The 18,717-nt window shown below is 42.5% G+C and overlaps 1 protein-coding gene across 1 annotated transcript in view; it reads right to left on the minus strand.

The window, feature by feature from the left end:
* Positions 1-885: 885 nt before the first annotated feature.
* Positions 886-18,717, minus strand: part of EPHA10 (EPH receptor A10) — a 1,463,996-nt gene continuing 1,446,164 nt past the window's right edge. Inside the window, exons 16-17 of the mRNA XM_069756914.1 lie at positions 1,932-2,096; positions 886-1,097 (exon numbers count right to left, since the gene is read on the minus strand). Coding sequence (XP_069613015.1) covers positions 983-1,097; positions 1,932-2,096 — 280 coding nt within the window. The 3' untranslated portion in view covers positions 886-982. The remainder of the gene's footprint in view (positions 1,098-1,931; positions 2,097-18,717) is intronic.

The raw sequence follows: 18,717 nt of genomic DNA on the forward strand, positions 1-18,717 counted from the left end.
CATTGGGATTAAGAAGTCATCAGGCTTACCCTGTCTGAAAAACCATTTGGCCGCAGCAATAACTTCCTACAGGTTCAATGCCATACGCTATAAATGTCAGGCCATCATATTTTATAATTCATTTTCTTTCACATCAACCATTCTATGTATGCTTAAAAAGCTTTATAACTATACTATTGTCTTTTTTCCTGTTATGCTCGCCTCCATGTTTCCATTTCACCTCCCCGCTGATAGAAACTGTCAGACAAACCTTTGCAAAGTAAGCGATTGCTCACATTGAACTTCAACTACAAGACAAATTGCACCACTTCAGCTTCATCGCATTTGCCCCACGAGAGAGATGCCATCATTTAATGCCGCCGAGGAATAAGTGCTTAGTAAGGAGGAGAAAAGAAAAAGACTAGCACTTTCTGCACCAAACACATATCACTTGGACACTTGATCTGGTATAAAAAAGTCTTTTTTTCTTTTACATTCTGTAAAAATAAAAGCTATTTATGGGAGTCAGTACAACACAGTTGTTGTTAGAAAAATACTTAAGTACTTAGAGTTAATGGAGTAGTTGGCACCACAATATTACATCAATGTACCCCATGTAAAAACAAGTGCACGCATTTCCAGCTCACCCTGTATGCCTTTGCGTCACACAGACACTTGGCCATGATAAAAGGCTGCTAAAATCTGTCCAGTCCTACTGTCTATGGCTGGTTTGAGGTTACACAGCCAGATTTCACATCTTCTCAAAGTAAGAGATAAAATCTTGTTTGCGACTGTGCCTTCTTCACCCATGGTATATCCAAATGGCATTTTTCACAATTTCTTTCGGGGAGTTGGGAAAGGATTTGGCTCCAGTGTAATCCCAGATATATTTGACTCCTCTTATATGTTGCCTTTTCTGCTGCTTTTGCTTGGCCAGATTTGGGGGCTGTACAGCTCTCCCTTGGATTTTTCAGTCTCAGAGCTTGTCTTGTGTCCTTGCATGTCACACCTGCACTCCCCGTCCATGCATTTGTATAACTTGAGCTCGTAAGGTCTGAATGCCACTGAGAATAGTTTTCTGATGTTCCACAGAAATGATTCCTAGACTCATGACATCCCTGAAAAAATGATAAAACAGAAGTCTCATATAACTGATATGATCATCATGTTATGACTAGGTTATGATACTTTCCATATTTGGTACAATCATAAAATCTTCCCCTATTTGAGCCCTAAATGAGATGTTCAATCAAATGAAAGTAGACTTCACAAGTACGAATTTCATGGTCCTTCTTTGGGTCATGACTTCTGAACTGGTTGTGGGTCTCCTGACCCAAACTCACATATTCATAGGCACATATATCATTGCTATTTCTGCTCAGGGAACCCATGTCTGGTCCTGAGATTGTAGTCTGAATACCCACCATGAAATAAACATAAGTGAAGCTGGCCTAAAAAAGTATTTAAGGTATATGAGTCAAGTTTACCATACATTGCAACATTTCAATTTGGTAAGAGTCTCGAAACTCAGTGGTTAGCACAATAATAAAGATTTAACCGTTCATCCTAGTAACTTCACTTAACTGCAGTAGTTTACATACAAAGGAACTAGATTATTAGGGATTGCATAAGATAAAAATGCGTGTGGGTTACCCTCATGTACCAATGTCTATATATATACCTCAATACCAATACAAGTAGCTGGCCTAGCCTTTCCACAGACTGAAGCAAGAGTTTTTATATCTCATGATAGTATGTTTCAAGAATCTACTGTTAAAAGATAACAATCACATATTTATATTTGGGTGGGTTACTTGGCCATACAATCCCCCTAAACACAGTGATTTTTCCATCAAATACATCTGCCAAAGATACAGTAAGTCTAGAAATTATTTTAGGGAGGTATTCAGGTTGATATTTCAAGTATGGGGTAATCATAAATTGCTACTTACTGAACTGTCATCCTGGCTACTGACTCCAGGTAGCAATACCCTGCCGCTGTGAAGTTATCTTTGTATTTCTCCATTTCAATGGCCTCCAGCCATTCTCCCACAGAACTGAATGAAGGAAATGATGTGAACGTCCGCTCGATTAAGGGAATGGAAGTACTCAGTGATCTACAAAATAAAGAGGCACAATTATTTATTTTTAGAAGCCATTGAAGTCATTTAGACATTTTTTGTAATTTAATTTTTTATTGATTTGCAAATTTAAGACATAAAATTATTACCTTTAACGTGTCACATAACATTTTTAAGTAGGAGGACCTACCAGGCAAATTGCAAATTAGAAGCATAGATATATGTAAAACAAAATCTACATTTGATCATAATTGTGTTTTAATGTCCATAAACAGTAAAACATAGCATCCATTCAAAATAATAGGAAATAAGGTGTAGTAAGCGGCAACACTGAACTTTGGTGACTACTTAATCAACTCCTGTGATAACTGATAAACCCTACATTTCTCCTATTAAACATTACTGAAATAAGATAAAGTTGTCTCATTACTATCAGTTTTGTTACTTTTATAAAGCCATCAATCTTTAAAATTTATTGACAAAAGAAGATACAAGCTCAGCTTGTCAGGCAACGTTTTACAATAAAGTTGGAAGATGACAGACAAAAGCATCTATATATATAATCGTCTAAGGGGCACTTCCGTCTGTTCATCTGTCTGTCAAGAAATCCCAAGTCGCTGATTGGTCGTGGCCAGCGACGGGCACAGTCTGGCCACGAAATGTCCGCTCCCTACTCCCCTGCAGTCAGTGCCCCCTCCATACTCCCCCCAGTCAGCGCCCGCCCGCGCATAGCATTTTAGCAGTCCGTTAAACCGACTGCGGGACACCGCGGCATAACGTAGTGTAACGCAGTCTGTTACCGCTGCTATTAACACTGTGTAACAAACTTTTTACTATTGATGCTGCCTATGCAGCATCAATAGTAAAAAGATATAATGTCAAAAATAATAAAAAAAAATAAAAAATGGTGCTATTCTCACCTTCCGACGTCCACCAATGCGCGCAAGGCCGCTAAGTCATTTGGGTAATTTCGCAATGCATCTCTGGGAACAGAAGCTGGCGGCAGCCTCGCCGCTTGCATACATCGGTGGATGGCGGAGGGTGAGTATATAACTATTTTTTATTTTAATTCTTTTTTTTAGCAGAGATATGGTGCCCACACTGCTGTATACTATGTGGGCAGTGTTATACACTGTGTGGGCTGTGTTAATTACTGCATGGGCAGTGTTATATACTACGTGGCTGCTTTATACAATGTGGCTGCTATATATTACGTGGCTGCTATATACCACATGGCTGCTATATACCACTTGGCTGTGCTATATACTATGTGGCTGCTATATACTATGTGGCTGCTACATACTAAGTGGCTGCTATATACTACATGGCGGTGCTGTATTGTAATAATTATATGGGTACTATGGAATCTGATAGCATGGGATAAAGCCAGTCTGAAAGTTGCAGCAAAAGATGTATTTACTCAAAAACAGAAATGTAAACAGAACTAACAGACATTTCTGCAATTGAAACGAGGTCCTCAGCTTTATATAGAAAATAGCCAACAGGATAGCGAACAGAACATAGTACAGATATCCCTGCAATAGTAACGAGGTCCTCAGCTCTATATAGAAAATCACAGCAAACTGAGTAGCGGGGTGTGACCGCTAATGTGAACCAGTCCAGCAAGGAAATGAAGTCGAAGCAACAAAACACTTAAACAAGGAAGTCCAATAAGGTTATTAGTGCGAATACACACAGAAGAACTTAAATGATGAAGTCCAGCAAAACTTGATCACTCGTGGCTGTCTCTTATATAGTATGTGGACTGTGCTATATACTACGTGGCTGTGCTATATGCTACATGGCTGTGCTATATACTATGTGGCTGTGCTATATACTACGTGGCTGCTATATACTATGTGGCTGCTATATACTACGTGTCTGTGCTATATACTATGTGGCTGTGCTATATACTACATGGCTGTGCTGTGTGCAGCATGGTGGCGCAGTGGTTAGCACTACAGCCTTGCAGCGCTGGGGTCCTGGGTTCTAATCCCACCCAGGACAACATCTGCAAAGAGTTTGTATGTTCTCTCCGTGTTTGCGTGGGTTTCCTCCGGGCACTCCGGTTTCCTCCCACATTCTAAAGACATACTGATAGGAATTCTAGATTGTGAGCCCAATTGGGGGCAGTGATGATAATGTGTGCAAAACTGTAAAGCGCTGCGGAATATGTTAGCGCTATATAAAAATAAAGATTATTATTATTATTATACTATGTGCTGTATTATATACTACGTGGCTGTGCTATATACTACGTGGCTGTGCTATATACTACGTGGCTGCGTTGTATATTATGTGGCTGTATTATATCCTGCACACTGAACCCCAGACATCCAGCTCCCCGAACCCTCGACATCCTGCGACCAATCAGCGACAGACACAGTCCAGCCTTTAATGTAAAATTTATAGCAGGACACCGACATACCATGTGCCATTTATAATACTTGACTTAAGTCTTGTTAAGTAGCAAATAGTTCTGTGGGCTGCAATTGGCTCCAATACCGGAGTGCAACCTCCTACAGCTATGCCCTTAAGGGTTGGCTTATCTCGTATTAATTTACATTTAAGTGGAACATGCTAGAAAGTACAAAAAAGGATTCACGATAAAGTATCTACAAACATTTGACAGATTAGGACTGTTCTAAATAAAGTTTTATCTTTAGTCTACATTGAATTTTTCAGACAATTTATCTTCTCTATTACACTGATTTAGAGGCCTGCATTGTTTATTTTGTATCCATTGTTGTAATTTAGCTACCTAGTAGATACCGGGTGGTTTTGAAACTCAGGATTTTTAATCTACTAACCATAAATGTGAGAAAGGCGCACAACGGCTAAATTAGTGTGAGCAGAAACAGACTCCTCTTCTGTTGTTTATGTGGCTTTGTAGTTTTGTAAGCTGTTAGTAATTAAACCAGCTCAAAAGGGACTATATTGTGATTCTAAAATAAAAGATGCCAAGAACATTGCCATCCAAAACTTAGAAAAATGTACCCTTGTATTTTGTTGGGTATGATCCTATCAAACAGACAATATCAGACGTGCAGATTTGCGAACATTTTTGCAACAACAGTAATATGGTAAGTGTCACTGTAATATTCAACAAAACATTACAAACACAAAACCCTGGAATTTTAGGAAAGGTAAATCAACTAGACTAAGAGAACAGATTATAGTCTGGGATCTTGTTCTGGCAACTGAGGATAAAGACATAAAGTGGAAAGTGTTAAAAGGTTTATTGCTAATGTGGCACCCCTAGGGGTATTTGCCACAAAAATAGTTACTGACAGTAAATGCAAATACTAAAATAGCAAGACTGCACTACCACCTCCGGCCAGAAGGGGGAGCTCCAGAGACTCCCCTTGATCCATTCTGGTCTGAGAGAAGAACTGGCAGTTGGGCTAAGGAGCTGAAAGTGAGAGGTCATACAGTTGAATCTCTAACAGCCCTGTGACTGTTACCAGGCCTAAATCACCGGCCTGAGGAGAAGAGGGATAGAGAAAAAGGACATTGTGAGAACCGGGTAGCATTAATCACTACCCAGAACAGGCGCAAAGACGAATACCGGATCCATGGCTGTATTCATTACATATAATACAGCAACCGGAAAAACGTGAGGTGATATCAGCTTCACTAGGGTCGGACGCAGCAACAGACACAGAGTTCAGCGGTACTCCTGGAGGGGGTAAGCCGATAAAAGGACTCGGGTTGCCCGTCGAACCAGGACCCGGAGGGGACAGATTGGGCCGGCAGCCAGTTCACATACAGCAGCAGGGCCACACAGATATTGCGTACAATAAGAGGCGAAGACCCCGACAGGGTCAAAGTAACTCAGAGTTCCCATACAGACTCCGGTGACAGGACTGGTTGTAAATCCTTTTTTGTTAAAGTAAACTGGTTAAACGTTTCAGTGCCTCAGTCTTTCATTTGGACAATAGCCATCTATCCAGGATTGGGATCATCACCGCTGGGAGAACCTGCTGCTGATCAAGTAAGTGCCTGTTCCCTCACGATACCCTTTACACTGTGCATTGCCTGAGGCCACAGCATCGGGTCAAGCCACCCGTGACACCCCCCTCAAGAGACAGACCCCATTGGTCCGGTGCTGGGTATCCCGGTCTCTTGGGCGTCACAATTGGCGTCACGAACAGGATCTAGCCAGCCCGTATACCGGGTATTGTGTGCCGTGATTGGAGCCCAAAACTGTGAAAACTTGGATGAAAAATCTTGAAAATTGACTTTATTAAAGAAAAATCCATTCTCCATTGAAAACTATTGAAAGTGACTTTTCCCCATTGGTTATAATGGAGTAAAGATGGCCGCCATCCCCTGAGGTAATCACTTCATAGCCGTTAGGCACGAGACTGTTAATTGAGCTACGCCATCACCTGAGCCCCAGTCTAACTGAAAAACTTCAGAATCCGCCATTACAGAGCGCGGTGGGTGGGAGCAGCAGGGGGCGTGTCATTGTGGGCGGCACCAAGCTGAGCGCTCTGACATCAGAGCAAGGGGAAAATCGATCCTGCTGCACAGCGGAACGAATCTACACTATCCCGACGGAAGCGGAGGACCGGAAGGGTCCGGATTAACTAAGGGGGCACAGTATGTCGCAGCACGGAGACGCCGCAGCACCCGGCGACGCTAATGCAGCTGAAAGACAGAGTGTCGATAGAGAGTCTGGTAGCGCAGCGGTGCAAGGAGTGGCGCCCATCATGCCGGTGCTGATGCCATATACCCCGGGTGGCCCATGGCTTCCAATGTATGAAGGTGAGCCTAATACCCTTGACGATTTCAGAGAAAAGATGCTGGCCCATTTTGACATGTTCCCTGTGGGTGAAGTTCAGCGTGTTAGTCTCCTGATGATGCAGTTAAGTGGCCATGCTAAGCGAGAAGTCACAGCATGGGCAGCTGATCTAAAAGGCACTGTTGAACGCATATTTGCTGGATTAAAAGCTACATTTGAAACCACTGCCAGCAGCAAAGCTAAAGTACGATTCTTTAATTGCAAACAAAAAGTTAATGAGGGCGTGAGAGACTTTGCCTTAAACCTGCAGGAAGCCCTTAAATCACTTACACTGGCTGAACCCATTTTTAACACCGGAGCGGATAAACTGCTAAGAGATCAATTTATTGAGGGACTCTACACCCCTTCTCACCGGGGGCATGTGAGCATGCTTGTTTTTAAGAACCCTGAATTGACATTTGCCCAATTAAAGGAGAGCGTTATACGTCTCCAGCTGGCAGAGGCACCTCGGGATCAGGATCCTGCGCAACTCATGGCAGAGGCTCCTCAACAACATGGAGTACCAGTGACATCAGCTATGTCCGGGGCCATTGCTAAGCCCCTGGGGCCCAGTACTAATGAGGCTCTTCAACAAAAGCTTGACTCTTTAACTGATGTTGTTGCTTCAATGGCTAAAACCATGCAGGAGATGAGAGGACCCAAGATGGAGTTGTCAAACCGTAGAGAAGGTGTTCCATGGATGAGACCCCGGAGATACCCGACATGGAGAGGACGACCCCGCGACCGCTACCAACCGGATGGACAGCCCATTTGCCGCCGTTGCCAGCAGCCAGGCCACTTTGCACGAGATTGTGATTTAAACGGGAATCCCCTGGGAATGCGGGCCGCTTCGCAGGAATGAACTTTCAAGGCCCAACACCCTGGCACGACAGGTACATCGGAGGACGACCCATTATCCCTATCGTGCTGGACGGAATGCCCCTCAACGCTTTGCTGGACACAGGTTCCCAGATTTCATCTATACCGTATATCCTTTATAAGAGGTACTGGGCTGATGCAGATATTGATAAAGGGCCCTCTGATGTTGAACTAGATATATGGGCCAGTAATGGTAAGTTGGTACCGAAACTAGGATTCAGGGAGATGACCATAAAGATTGGTAAAGTAGAATTGAAGAAACAGGGTATAATTGTTGTTGATGTTGACCGGCGGAACTGTGAACCAACTGTATTGATAGGAATGAATGTGTTAGAGAACTGCTTTTCCGAAGTCATTTCTGTCTTACAGCAAATTGCTGAAACTGCCCAATCCTGCCAGCAGAGAGTTCTCCGGAGGGAAATAAAAGTATTGATGTTAAGGCAACAGGTAGAAGTTGCAGGTGGAGAAATCGGCAGTGTGAGGGTAAGTGATCCAACATCTATTGTAATCCCACCAAAAACAGAAATGCTGGTATGGTGTAGAGCAGCCATTGGTACTAAGGGACGAGATTATCAAGCCTTAATAGAACCAGTGTACACCGACAGCAGGCCCACTATACTCACAGCACGAGGGATAGTCGAGGTACACCGGGGACGAGTGCCGGTACGACTTTTGAACTGTGGAGAGGAAGAGGTCACTTTGCCAAGGTATGCTACAATGGCAAAGCTATATACTGTTGACAACAATGCCATCACAACCATTGAGCCCTTAGAACCAACCTGTCAGGTGGAAGGCAATGGCTCAGATGGAGAAATGGAGGATTGGTGCCAACAGCTACACGTGGGCATAAATTCAACACCTACCCATCAAAAACAAGGGGTGTATAGGCTAGTGACGGAATATGAACAAGTCTTCAGTAAACACCCATTGGACTTCGGACGGATAGAAGGGGTAGAACACACAATCCCCACCAGTGACCATCCCCCAATAAAGGAAAGATATAGACCCATACCGCCCGCTCACTATCAATGTGCAAAAGATATGCTGAGGGAGATGAAACAGGCCGGGGTAATAAGAGACAGCTGTAGCCCCTGGGCGGCCCCTCTAGTGATTGTCAAAAAAAAGTACGGAACCATGAGAATGTGCGTAGACTACCGGAAGATTAATAACATCACCCATAAAGACGCCTACCCCTTGCCTAGGATAGAAGAGTCCTTAACTGCTTTGAAATCTGCTAATTATTTTTCCACCTTAGACTTAACAAGCGGGTATTGGCAAGTCCCTGTGGCTGAGCGAGATAAGGAAAAGACGGCATTCACCACACCAATGGGTCTATGTGAATTTAATCGCATGCCGTTCGGACTCTGCAACGCATCCGGTACCTTCCAGCGGCTGATGGAATGCTGCCTCGGACACAAGAACTTCGAGACCGTCCTCCTGTACCTAGATGATGTGATCGTCTACTCAAAGACTTACGAACAACACTTAATAGACCTGGCAGAAGTGTTCGAAGCCTTATCCAGGTATGGCATGAAAGTCAAGCCATCCAAATGTCACCTTCTCAAGCCAAAGGTACAGTACCTGGGACACATCGTGAGTTCGGAGGGAGTAGCACCAGATCCCGAGAAAATAAGCGCCATAAGGGATTGGCCAAGACCTACCAGCGCAAAAGAAGTGAGACAATTCCTGGGATTGGTGGGTTACTATCGCAGATTTATAAAAGGATTTACCAAGTTGGCAGCACCCTTGCAAGACACCTTGGTAGGGCAGACGAAGAAACCTTCAAACCGAAACCCTCCTTTTCAGTGGAACGACGAAAGGGAAGACTCCTTTGAACAACTAAAGAAGGCACTAACCGGAGAAGAGGTTCTGGCATACCCAGATTACCATCAACCTTTCATCCTCTACACCGATGCCAGTAATGTGGGACTAGGAGCGGTGCTGTCACAAAAGCAAGAAGGTCGGGAGAAAGTCATCGCCTTTGCAAGTAGAAAGCTCCGGCCTACTGAAAGAAATTCAGAAAATTACAGCTCCTTCAAATTGGAACTACTGGCAGTAGTTTGGGCTGTGACTGAACGTTTCAAACACTATCTGGCCGCTGCAGAATTTATTGTCTATAGTGACAACAATCCGTTGACCCACCTGGACACAGCCAAATTAGGTGCGTTAGAACAGCGATGGATATCTAATTACAACTTCAAGATCAAGTATCGAGCAGGTCGCAAGAATGGAAATGCCGATGCCCTATCCCGGATGCCACACTTGAGAGATGTAGAAGAAGAAATGGGGGAGCTTGAAGAAATTGAACTACCAGCCTTCCATCATCCCAAGGCAAAACATCATCAGTCAAGTACCTATCAGAAACAACAAGAGGTGAATTTAAATCCATTAGCACACCATAGATGGGCTGACACCCAAGACAGCAATCCGGCTGTGAAGTTGGTGAAGGAACTGTTAACTGAGCAAAGTGCATATCCCGATGAGGATGCCCCAGAAGAGACGCATCAACTCTGGAAAGAGAGAGGCAAAATGTTCCTGTATCAAGGGAAGCTCTGTAGAAGGTACACCAATCCGAAAACACATGAATTGGTTTGGCAGATTATCGTGCCTAAACAAGATGTCAAGATGGTCCTCGAAGCTTACCATAATGATGCTGGTCACTTCGGTTGGAAAAAGTTAGAAGTACTTCTAAGAGAAAGATTTTATTGGGTCGGGATGAGAAAATCAATCGAACAGTGGTGCAGAAATTGTGGCCCGTGCAACCTCAGAAGAAACGATCAAAAGAACCAAAGAGCACCACTGCAGCCCATAATCACCAAACAACCACTTGAACTTGTAGCCATGGACCACGTGAAGTTGACACCAAGCCGGTCTGGCTATGTCTATGCCTTGACCATCGTGGACCATTATTCACGCTTCTCGTAGTAGTACCCGTAAAAGATCTGACAGCAAAAACAGCAGCCAAAGCGTTCCAAACGTACTTTTGTAGACCCCATGGATATCCGGAACAGGTTCTCACCGACCAAGGTACAGCCTTTGAATCAGAGATCTTCAGAGAATTCTGTAATATGTATGGTTGCAAAAAGATCCGGACGACGGCCTATCATCCACAAACAAACGGCTTATGCGAGAAGATGAACCATATTGTAATAGAACTACTAAAGACTTTACCTGAGGCAGAAAGGAATCAATGGCCAGAGAAATTGCCTGACTTGGTGGATCTGTATAATCATGTCCCGGTGAGTTCCACCAATTGCACCCCAGCTTACCTTATGCGTGCAAGACCCGGCCAATTACCAATCGATCTAGAAATGGGAATTCTGAAACCAGACGCAGAAGTCCAAGACTCCAATTGGGATATCATACGGCAAAAGCAGTATCACCAAGTGCAAGAGAGTGTGGAAAGAAGCCTTCAGCAAACTAGAGAAAGACAAGAGCGAACTTTCAACCAGAATGCTCTAGCGACCCCATTAAGACCAGGTGACCAAGTGCTCAAGAGAAATCGTCGAACCAATAAACTGGACAATCAGTGGGAAGCCGTACCCTACACAGTTTTACCAACAAGAGTGGATAATCCTAAAATGTGTCTCATTAGCAAAAACGGAGGCTTAACATCTGTACTAGTGTCAAGAGACAATCTTAAATTATGTCCGGAAGCATTGAAAGAGCCAGACGTTGTCCAGCCAGAACCAGAAGTTATTCAACCCATACAGGTTCAACCAGTAAAGGAAAAAGAAGAGGAAGTGTATCACACCTGTATAGGAGACTTTCCCAAAACCCTACTAACATACCATGGTGCAGTAGTGGTTCCCATGGTGGCCTTTTACCCAACACCAAACCCAATACCAGAAGTCCCAAGACAGGAAGAGGCTGACCCCGTACTACAGGAGGTTCCAGGCCAGGAAGAACAGATTCCTGGTCAGAGTAATCCCATTCACGGTGGACTTGCCAACTCCATAGTCGTGGAATTATCTTTAGCAGAGCGGGCAGATACTACATCCGCAGTAGACAGTAGTACACCACATGAAGAGACACCGCTATTACGTAGATCACAGCGTAGTACCCAGGGTCAATTACCGGCCAGGTATGCAGATTACCAACTATAAAGCTCATAATGTGAATTGTATATATGTTATGCCGTATATAGTTAAACAGAAAATGTAGTATAGTCATTGTTATCAGTCTGCAACGTTTAAGCCCAGTGCCTACAGAGACTCGTCTGTATGAACTTCTTGCATATTCTTGAACTTTTTATCAGCCCGGAGGCACTAAATCAAAGCTCCGGAAAGACTGCTTTTTGAACTTTGCTCCTCGCTCTTTTTGAACTTTCTTTAGACTTTATATTGATAACTCCGTTGGAAAAATGGAACTAAATTCCTGGACACTAAGTACAGTGCCTTTCCTAATACCTTCAAGGATAGAACTGTATTAATGGACGCTATTTGAAGTGACTTTGTACAGAACTATATTTTTGTTTCCTCGAGTGGTTTTTGTAACTTTTCATTTTTAAGACTCTGTACATATTAATTGTTATTTCAAAATGTTATTGTCCCACAGTCCCGGAGTACTGTTCTTAACTAAGGGGGAATGTGGCACCCCTAGGGGTATTTGCCACAAAAATAGTTACTGACAGTAAATGCAAATACTAAAATAGCAAGACTGCACTACCACCTCCGGCCAGAAGGGGGAGCTCCAGAGTCTCCCCTTGATCCATTCTGCTCTGAGAGAAGAACTGGCAGTTGGGCTAAGGAGCTGAAAGTGAGAGGTCATACAGTTGAATCTCTAACAGCCCTGTGACTGTTACCAGGCCTAAATCACCGGCCTGAGGAGAAGAGGGATAGAGAAAAAGGACATTGTGAGAACCGGGTAGCATTAATCACTACCCAGAACAGGCGCAAAGACGAATACCGGATCCGTGGCTGTATTCATTACATATAATACAGCAACCGGAAAAACGTGAGGTGATATCAGCTTCACTAGGGTCGGACGCAGCAACAGACACAGAGTTCAGCGGTACTCCTGGAGGGGGTAAGCCGATAAAAGGACTCGGGTTGCCCGTCGAACCAGGACCCGGAGGGGACAGATTGGGCCGGCAGCCAGTTCACATACAGCAGCAGGGCCACACAGATATTGCGCACAATAAGAGGCGAAGACCCCGACAGGGTCAAAGTAACTCAGAGTTCCCATACAGACTCCGGTGACAGGACTGGTTGTAAATCCTTTTTTGTTAAAGTAAACTGGTTAAACGTTTCAGTGCCTCAGTCTTTCATTTGGACAATAGCCATCTATCCAGGATTGGGATCATCACCGCTGGGAGAACCTGCTGCTGATCAAGTAAGTGCCTGTTCCCTCACGATACCCTTTACACTGTGCATTGCCTGAGGCCACAGCATCGGGTCAAGCCACCCGTGACACCCCCCTCAAGAGACAGACCCCATTGGTCCGGTGCTGGGTATCCCGGTCTCTTGGGCGTCACACTAGTATCCAGTAGTCCTGTAGAAAGTACCGTAGATACCCCCTGGATAAAAAATGTTCCGGAATAAACTGAAACTATTATGGTTAAATAGGGCAGTACTAAATATAATAAAACAAAAGCAAAAGGCTTTCAAAACCTTGAAGGATGAGAAGTCAGATATAACATTCCAGGAGCATAAAAATTCCTATAGTAAATAAATCAAGCTAGAGAAGTTAGCTACAGAGAAACTAATTGCCAATGGAATTAAAATAATGTTTTTTCATAAATATTAATGCAAAAATACAATGATAAAGGCTCTCTAAAAGGAGACCATAGTAACATATTTGAAGAGGACAAAGAGAAGGCTAAGATGTTAAACATCAACCTTGTCTACAAATGAATTGCCTGTGCCAGATATTATTCAGCAAGGCAGTACTCAAGACAGGAATTATGGCTGCAACAAATTAAATATTAACAAATCCACAGGGCCAGTTGGCATTCATCTACAGATATTGAGGGAGTTTAGATCAGCAATTGATAGACCACGGTAACTCATCTTCTTAAGATTCACTTGTAACAGGGTCAGTGCTGGTAGCTTGAATATTGAGGTACCGACGAATATTTTAAGGGAGCTCGTCATGTCATTTGTAGCATGTAAACTGTCCCCAGTGCATTGTTAGTGATGCAATGTGCATCACTAACACGTTTTTTTCATTAAAAACAACAGTCTAATCATATGGAAAAAGCACTTCATTGGGTTCAGTCACGATTGTTGCCGCACATGCAATTTTTATGATGTTTCCGCCAACATCATTCAAATCCGATTTGAAAATCCAGCTCTTGCGCAGTGCATCATGGAGCCGCACTTGTGCAGCGTTGGTTGGGGAGCCATGCATGTGCCGTGACATCAGCACAACCCCGGGAGCATCATTCAAATTGTATGGGTGGCGCCAACCATGACTGAATGGAATGAAGAACAACCCTGAGACTAAATGGGAAGGTGTGATATAACTATACAAAGCGCTTTTTCCACATGATTACAGCACCATTTTTAATTTAAAAAAGTGTTAATGATGCACATTGCATCACTAGCAATGCAATGGGGACAGTTTACATGCTACAAAGGACATGACAGGTTCCCTTTAAGAAGGGTAAGATGGTGAATTCATGCAGTTATCATCTAGCAAATTTTACTACAGTTTGTGCAAAATTTTTGAGGGCATTATAAGAGATGACCTGTTAAAATTTATTGCAGAGAATAATATAATAGTCATTTTTAGCTAACACCCTGGGTTCCTATAAGACAAGTGCAAATATGAATGTTGGCCCTGCATCTGATGTGGTATATGTGGGCTTTGCAAAATTGATGCAGCACAACAGCCTTGTATTGAAGCTTCAGAGCAAGGGACCAGGGGTCGGCATACCATTAGTGCAACATACAGTACATTGGGGCCCAAAAAGTAAGTGGGTCCACTGAAAAAATAGGTGGAATTCTGCATTATGATGAGCTATAGGACTGTAAAGGGCCCATATGCTGTTCGTCCACAGGGGCCATCTCCTATCTCTGCTTGTCCCTGGTAGAGACGAGGGGATGCTATATGCACATGGGTAAAAAAAATAGTTAAGGAGCAGGAAACAAAAAGTAACTGCAAAAGGTGCATTATCTAAATGGGCTGCAAAGTCAGCAGTGAGGATAACTAGGCCTTGTTGATGGGATTGAGAATAAAATGTCAGTTTTTGCTCATGACACAAGACATTGTAGGATAATAAAAACTGAGCTTGAACGTTTAATATTACAGAATGCTCTAGATAAGAAGTTTACATGGGCAAAAACAAGGCAGATGAAGGTTAATATTAATCAACCTAGAGTAATGCACCTAGGAAAGAGTAATCCTATTGCTGCATATATAATAAATAGAAGTATACCAGGGACTAAACAACAGGAGAAGGATTTGGGTATTCTTGTTACAAGTAAGCTAAGCAGCAGTACTCAATGTCAAGCAGCAGCCGCAAAAGCAACCGAATTTGTAGGGTGTATAAAACTGAGATAGAATCCTGTGATCTCATCAGATTTTAAAGGCAGCCTGTCGCCTCATTCATACTGCTCAAATCACAGGCAGCATAAATTACAGAATAGCTGCAAGATTGCAGCCAGTATTATTTTTATCTGACATGCTCCAGTGTTTCAAAGAAAGTATACTTTAAATATGCAGCCAGGGAACATAGCCGCAGACAACACTAGCCTGGCGCCACTTCTGACAGGCTTCTCCCAGCCCAGCTCCTGGTGGTTGACAGGTATCTCACTATGGAAAGACTTAATAATCATGTGCAGTGGAGCTGGGAGAAGCCATCTTTGAGTGGCTCCCGTCTAGCCTGTAGTTGTGGCCTTACAAGTGGCGGCCTGTGACTTATAACTTTAAAAATCATATCAGAAAACTAGAGCCAGATCAAAGGCAATCAACTAGATTATTACCCTTGATGGAAGGTCTCTCCTATAATGAGAGGTTAACATGTTCGTCTTATTTAGAGTGGAAAAAAACATGCCTAAGAGGTGATCTTATTGACTTGTATAAATATGAATGTGATAAATACAAAGAACTGGCACATGATTTATGTATTCCAAGGATCATACAAAGGACTAGTGGCATTCCTATATATGAATGAAAGGCGATTCCGAGAGTTAAATAGGAAAGGGTTCTTAACAGTTGGAACAGTCAGACTGTAGAATACCCTACCACAAGAGGTAGTAATGGCAGACACTATATCAGTATTAATAAAAATACTGGATGGTTTACATGGTTTACAACTAATGGCATTGTAGGTCATAAATATCTAATGATAGAGAATGTGTAACTTGTGGAGAAAAGCTAAAATTGATTTCTCTTCAAAGTATGTAACTATGCAATAAATATCCTCCAACAAATTGGTAAGAAATATGGTATTGCTATAAAATATATATTAGTGATGTAATAAAAAAAATATAATGTAATCTAAAATATATTACACTATGACTTTAAATACTTTCAGCAGGAATACTATTACACCCAAAACTTGTATTGCTATTGCTATTCTGATTCATACTTTTCTAGATTAATGTAACGCAATAGATTTTTATTAAATAATTATTCAAATAACAGGTAGATTGTAGTGATCAAAAAGAAAATGAACATTCAGTTGGGTGGAGTACAAGGGTAGGGGCTAATGTAACTGATGGGAAGGAGTAGATGGTAAAGGAGAGTGAAAAGGAGCCCGAAGGGGAAAGGGGTAGTCAAATCTAAAATTAGTAAAAAGAATTAGGACATATCTGTGGAGTCAGGAGCATGTAAACAAAGTGAAGGTGTGGCGAAGGGAGTATGCTTGGCTTATTCCGCCCAGGGAAGCCAAATTTTCCCAAATTTACTGACTTTATGGCAGATCTTTTTTCATTCATCACATACCAAGAAATGCGTCTCTTGACTTCTGATAAATCTGGACCTGATTTTTTCCAGGCCAACGCTACAGCTTGCTTGGCCTGTAACATTATTAATTAATATTCTCATTTCTAAGCTCTTCCTACTCTAGGCTAATGTTTGTTCTAACCACTACATATATACCTATTCCTTATGGCAGCCACTTTCAAATCCAATTAACTCCTTGACTTAAGTGAATCTAAATGTATGCTCATTTTAGGGGTGCCTTACGTATTTGATCCCTCTCTCAAACAACACTTAATAATTGGTGGCCAAACATAGTTAGCAAGGCTGAAAATAGACATTTGTCCATCCAGTTCAGCCTATATTCCATCACGATAAATACCCAAATCTACGTCCTTCTAAAGAACCTAATATCTATAAGATACTATATTGTTACGGTTCAGGAAGACATCCAGGCCTCTCTTGAACCCCTCGACTGAGTTCACCATTATCACCTCCTCAGGCAAGGAATTCCAGATTCTCACTGCCCTAACAGTAAAGAATCATCCTCTGAGGTATCACTTGGCAACTCAGAGCTTCAACTCCCTCCTTAAGTATTCTATGGGATTAAGGTCTGGAGACTGGATTGGCCACTCCATGACCCTAATGTGCTTCTTTTTGAGACACTCCTTGGCTGTATGTTTTGGGTCATTAACTTGCTGGAAGACCCAGCCACGACCCATTTTTAATGTTCTGGCAGAGGGAAGGAGGTTGTCACTCAGGATTTTACGGTACATGGCTCCATCCATTCTCCCATTGATGCGATGAAGTAGTCCCGTGCCCTTAGCAGAGAAGCACCCCCAAAACATAATGATTCCATCTCCATGCTTGGCAGTGGGGATGGTGTCCTTTGGGTCAGGCAGCGTTTCTGCTCCTCCAAACACGGCGACTTGAGCTAATGCCAAAGAGCTCAATTTTTGTCAGTCACTCACAGAATCATCCAGGTGTTCATTGGCAAACTTCAGACGAGCCTGCACATGTGGCTTTTTGAGCAGAGGGACCTTTCAGGCACTGCAGGATTTTAAACCTTTACGGCGTAATGTGTTACCAATGGTTTTCTTGGTGACTGTAGTCCCAGTTGCCTTGATATCATTAACACATTCCCTCGTGTAGTTTTAGGCTGATCTCTCACCTTCCTCATGATCAAGGATACCCCATGAGGTAAGATTTTGCATGGTGCCCCAGATCAATATCGATTGACAATTATTTTGTATTTCTTCCATTTTCTTACTATTGCACCAACAGTTTTTTCCTTCTCATCCAGAGTCTTACTTATGGTTTTGTAGCCCATTCCAGCTTTGTGCAGATCTATGATCTCGTCCCTGACATCCTGATAAAGCTCTTTGATCTTGCCCATGTTGTAGAGGTTAGAGTCTGACTGTTTAATTGAGTCTGTGGACAGGAGTCTTTTATAAACGTGATTATGTAAGACAGCTGTCTTTAATGCAGGTAACGAGTTGATTAGAAGCGTCTAACTGGTCTATAGGATCTAGAAGTCTTAATGGTTGGTAGGGAATCAAATACTTATTTCTCACTGCAAAATGCAAATAAATTTATATAATTTATGCAAAGTGATTTTCTGGATTTTATTTTTGATATTCTATCTCTCAATGTTAAAATTAACTTACCCTTAAAATTATAAGGGGAAGTTATAAGGTTATAAGAAATACTTATTTCCACCATTATATGTCCATAGGATAGGCCAGGCACAAGAGCGCTGTATCCAGGTAACTCCATGATAGGTGTTAAATAAAGCTGATTTCCTACTCCAAACATTGTCACAGTTTAACCAATTAGATAATATCTTCATTATCTCAGTGGATAGATTATTTCAATCCCTATGTCATCCAATAGCCCTGGAACTCAATTTTTGGACACCAATGTGTTATGGTCGGGTTTAGCCATCTTTCCTGCAATGATTTTATGCCTATTAGATAGTGCTATGAGCCCTGGATAATAGATGATAAAGTGTATTAAGAGAAAGATGCTGATATTAAAAAAAGTAACATCTTTTTTTGGTGCTACAGATATGTGACCACTTCAGCCAATTACTGACCGCAATGATCACATGACACCTCCTGCTGG

The sequence above is a fragment of the Ranitomeya imitator genome, chromosome 3 (genome assembly GCF_032444005.1).
Source record: "Ranitomeya imitator isolate aRanImi1 chromosome 3, aRanImi1.pri, whole genome shotgun sequence".
In the NCBI taxonomy this organism is placed as follows: domain Eukaryota; kingdom Metazoa; phylum Chordata; class Amphibia; order Anura; family Dendrobatidae; genus Ranitomeya; species Ranitomeya imitator.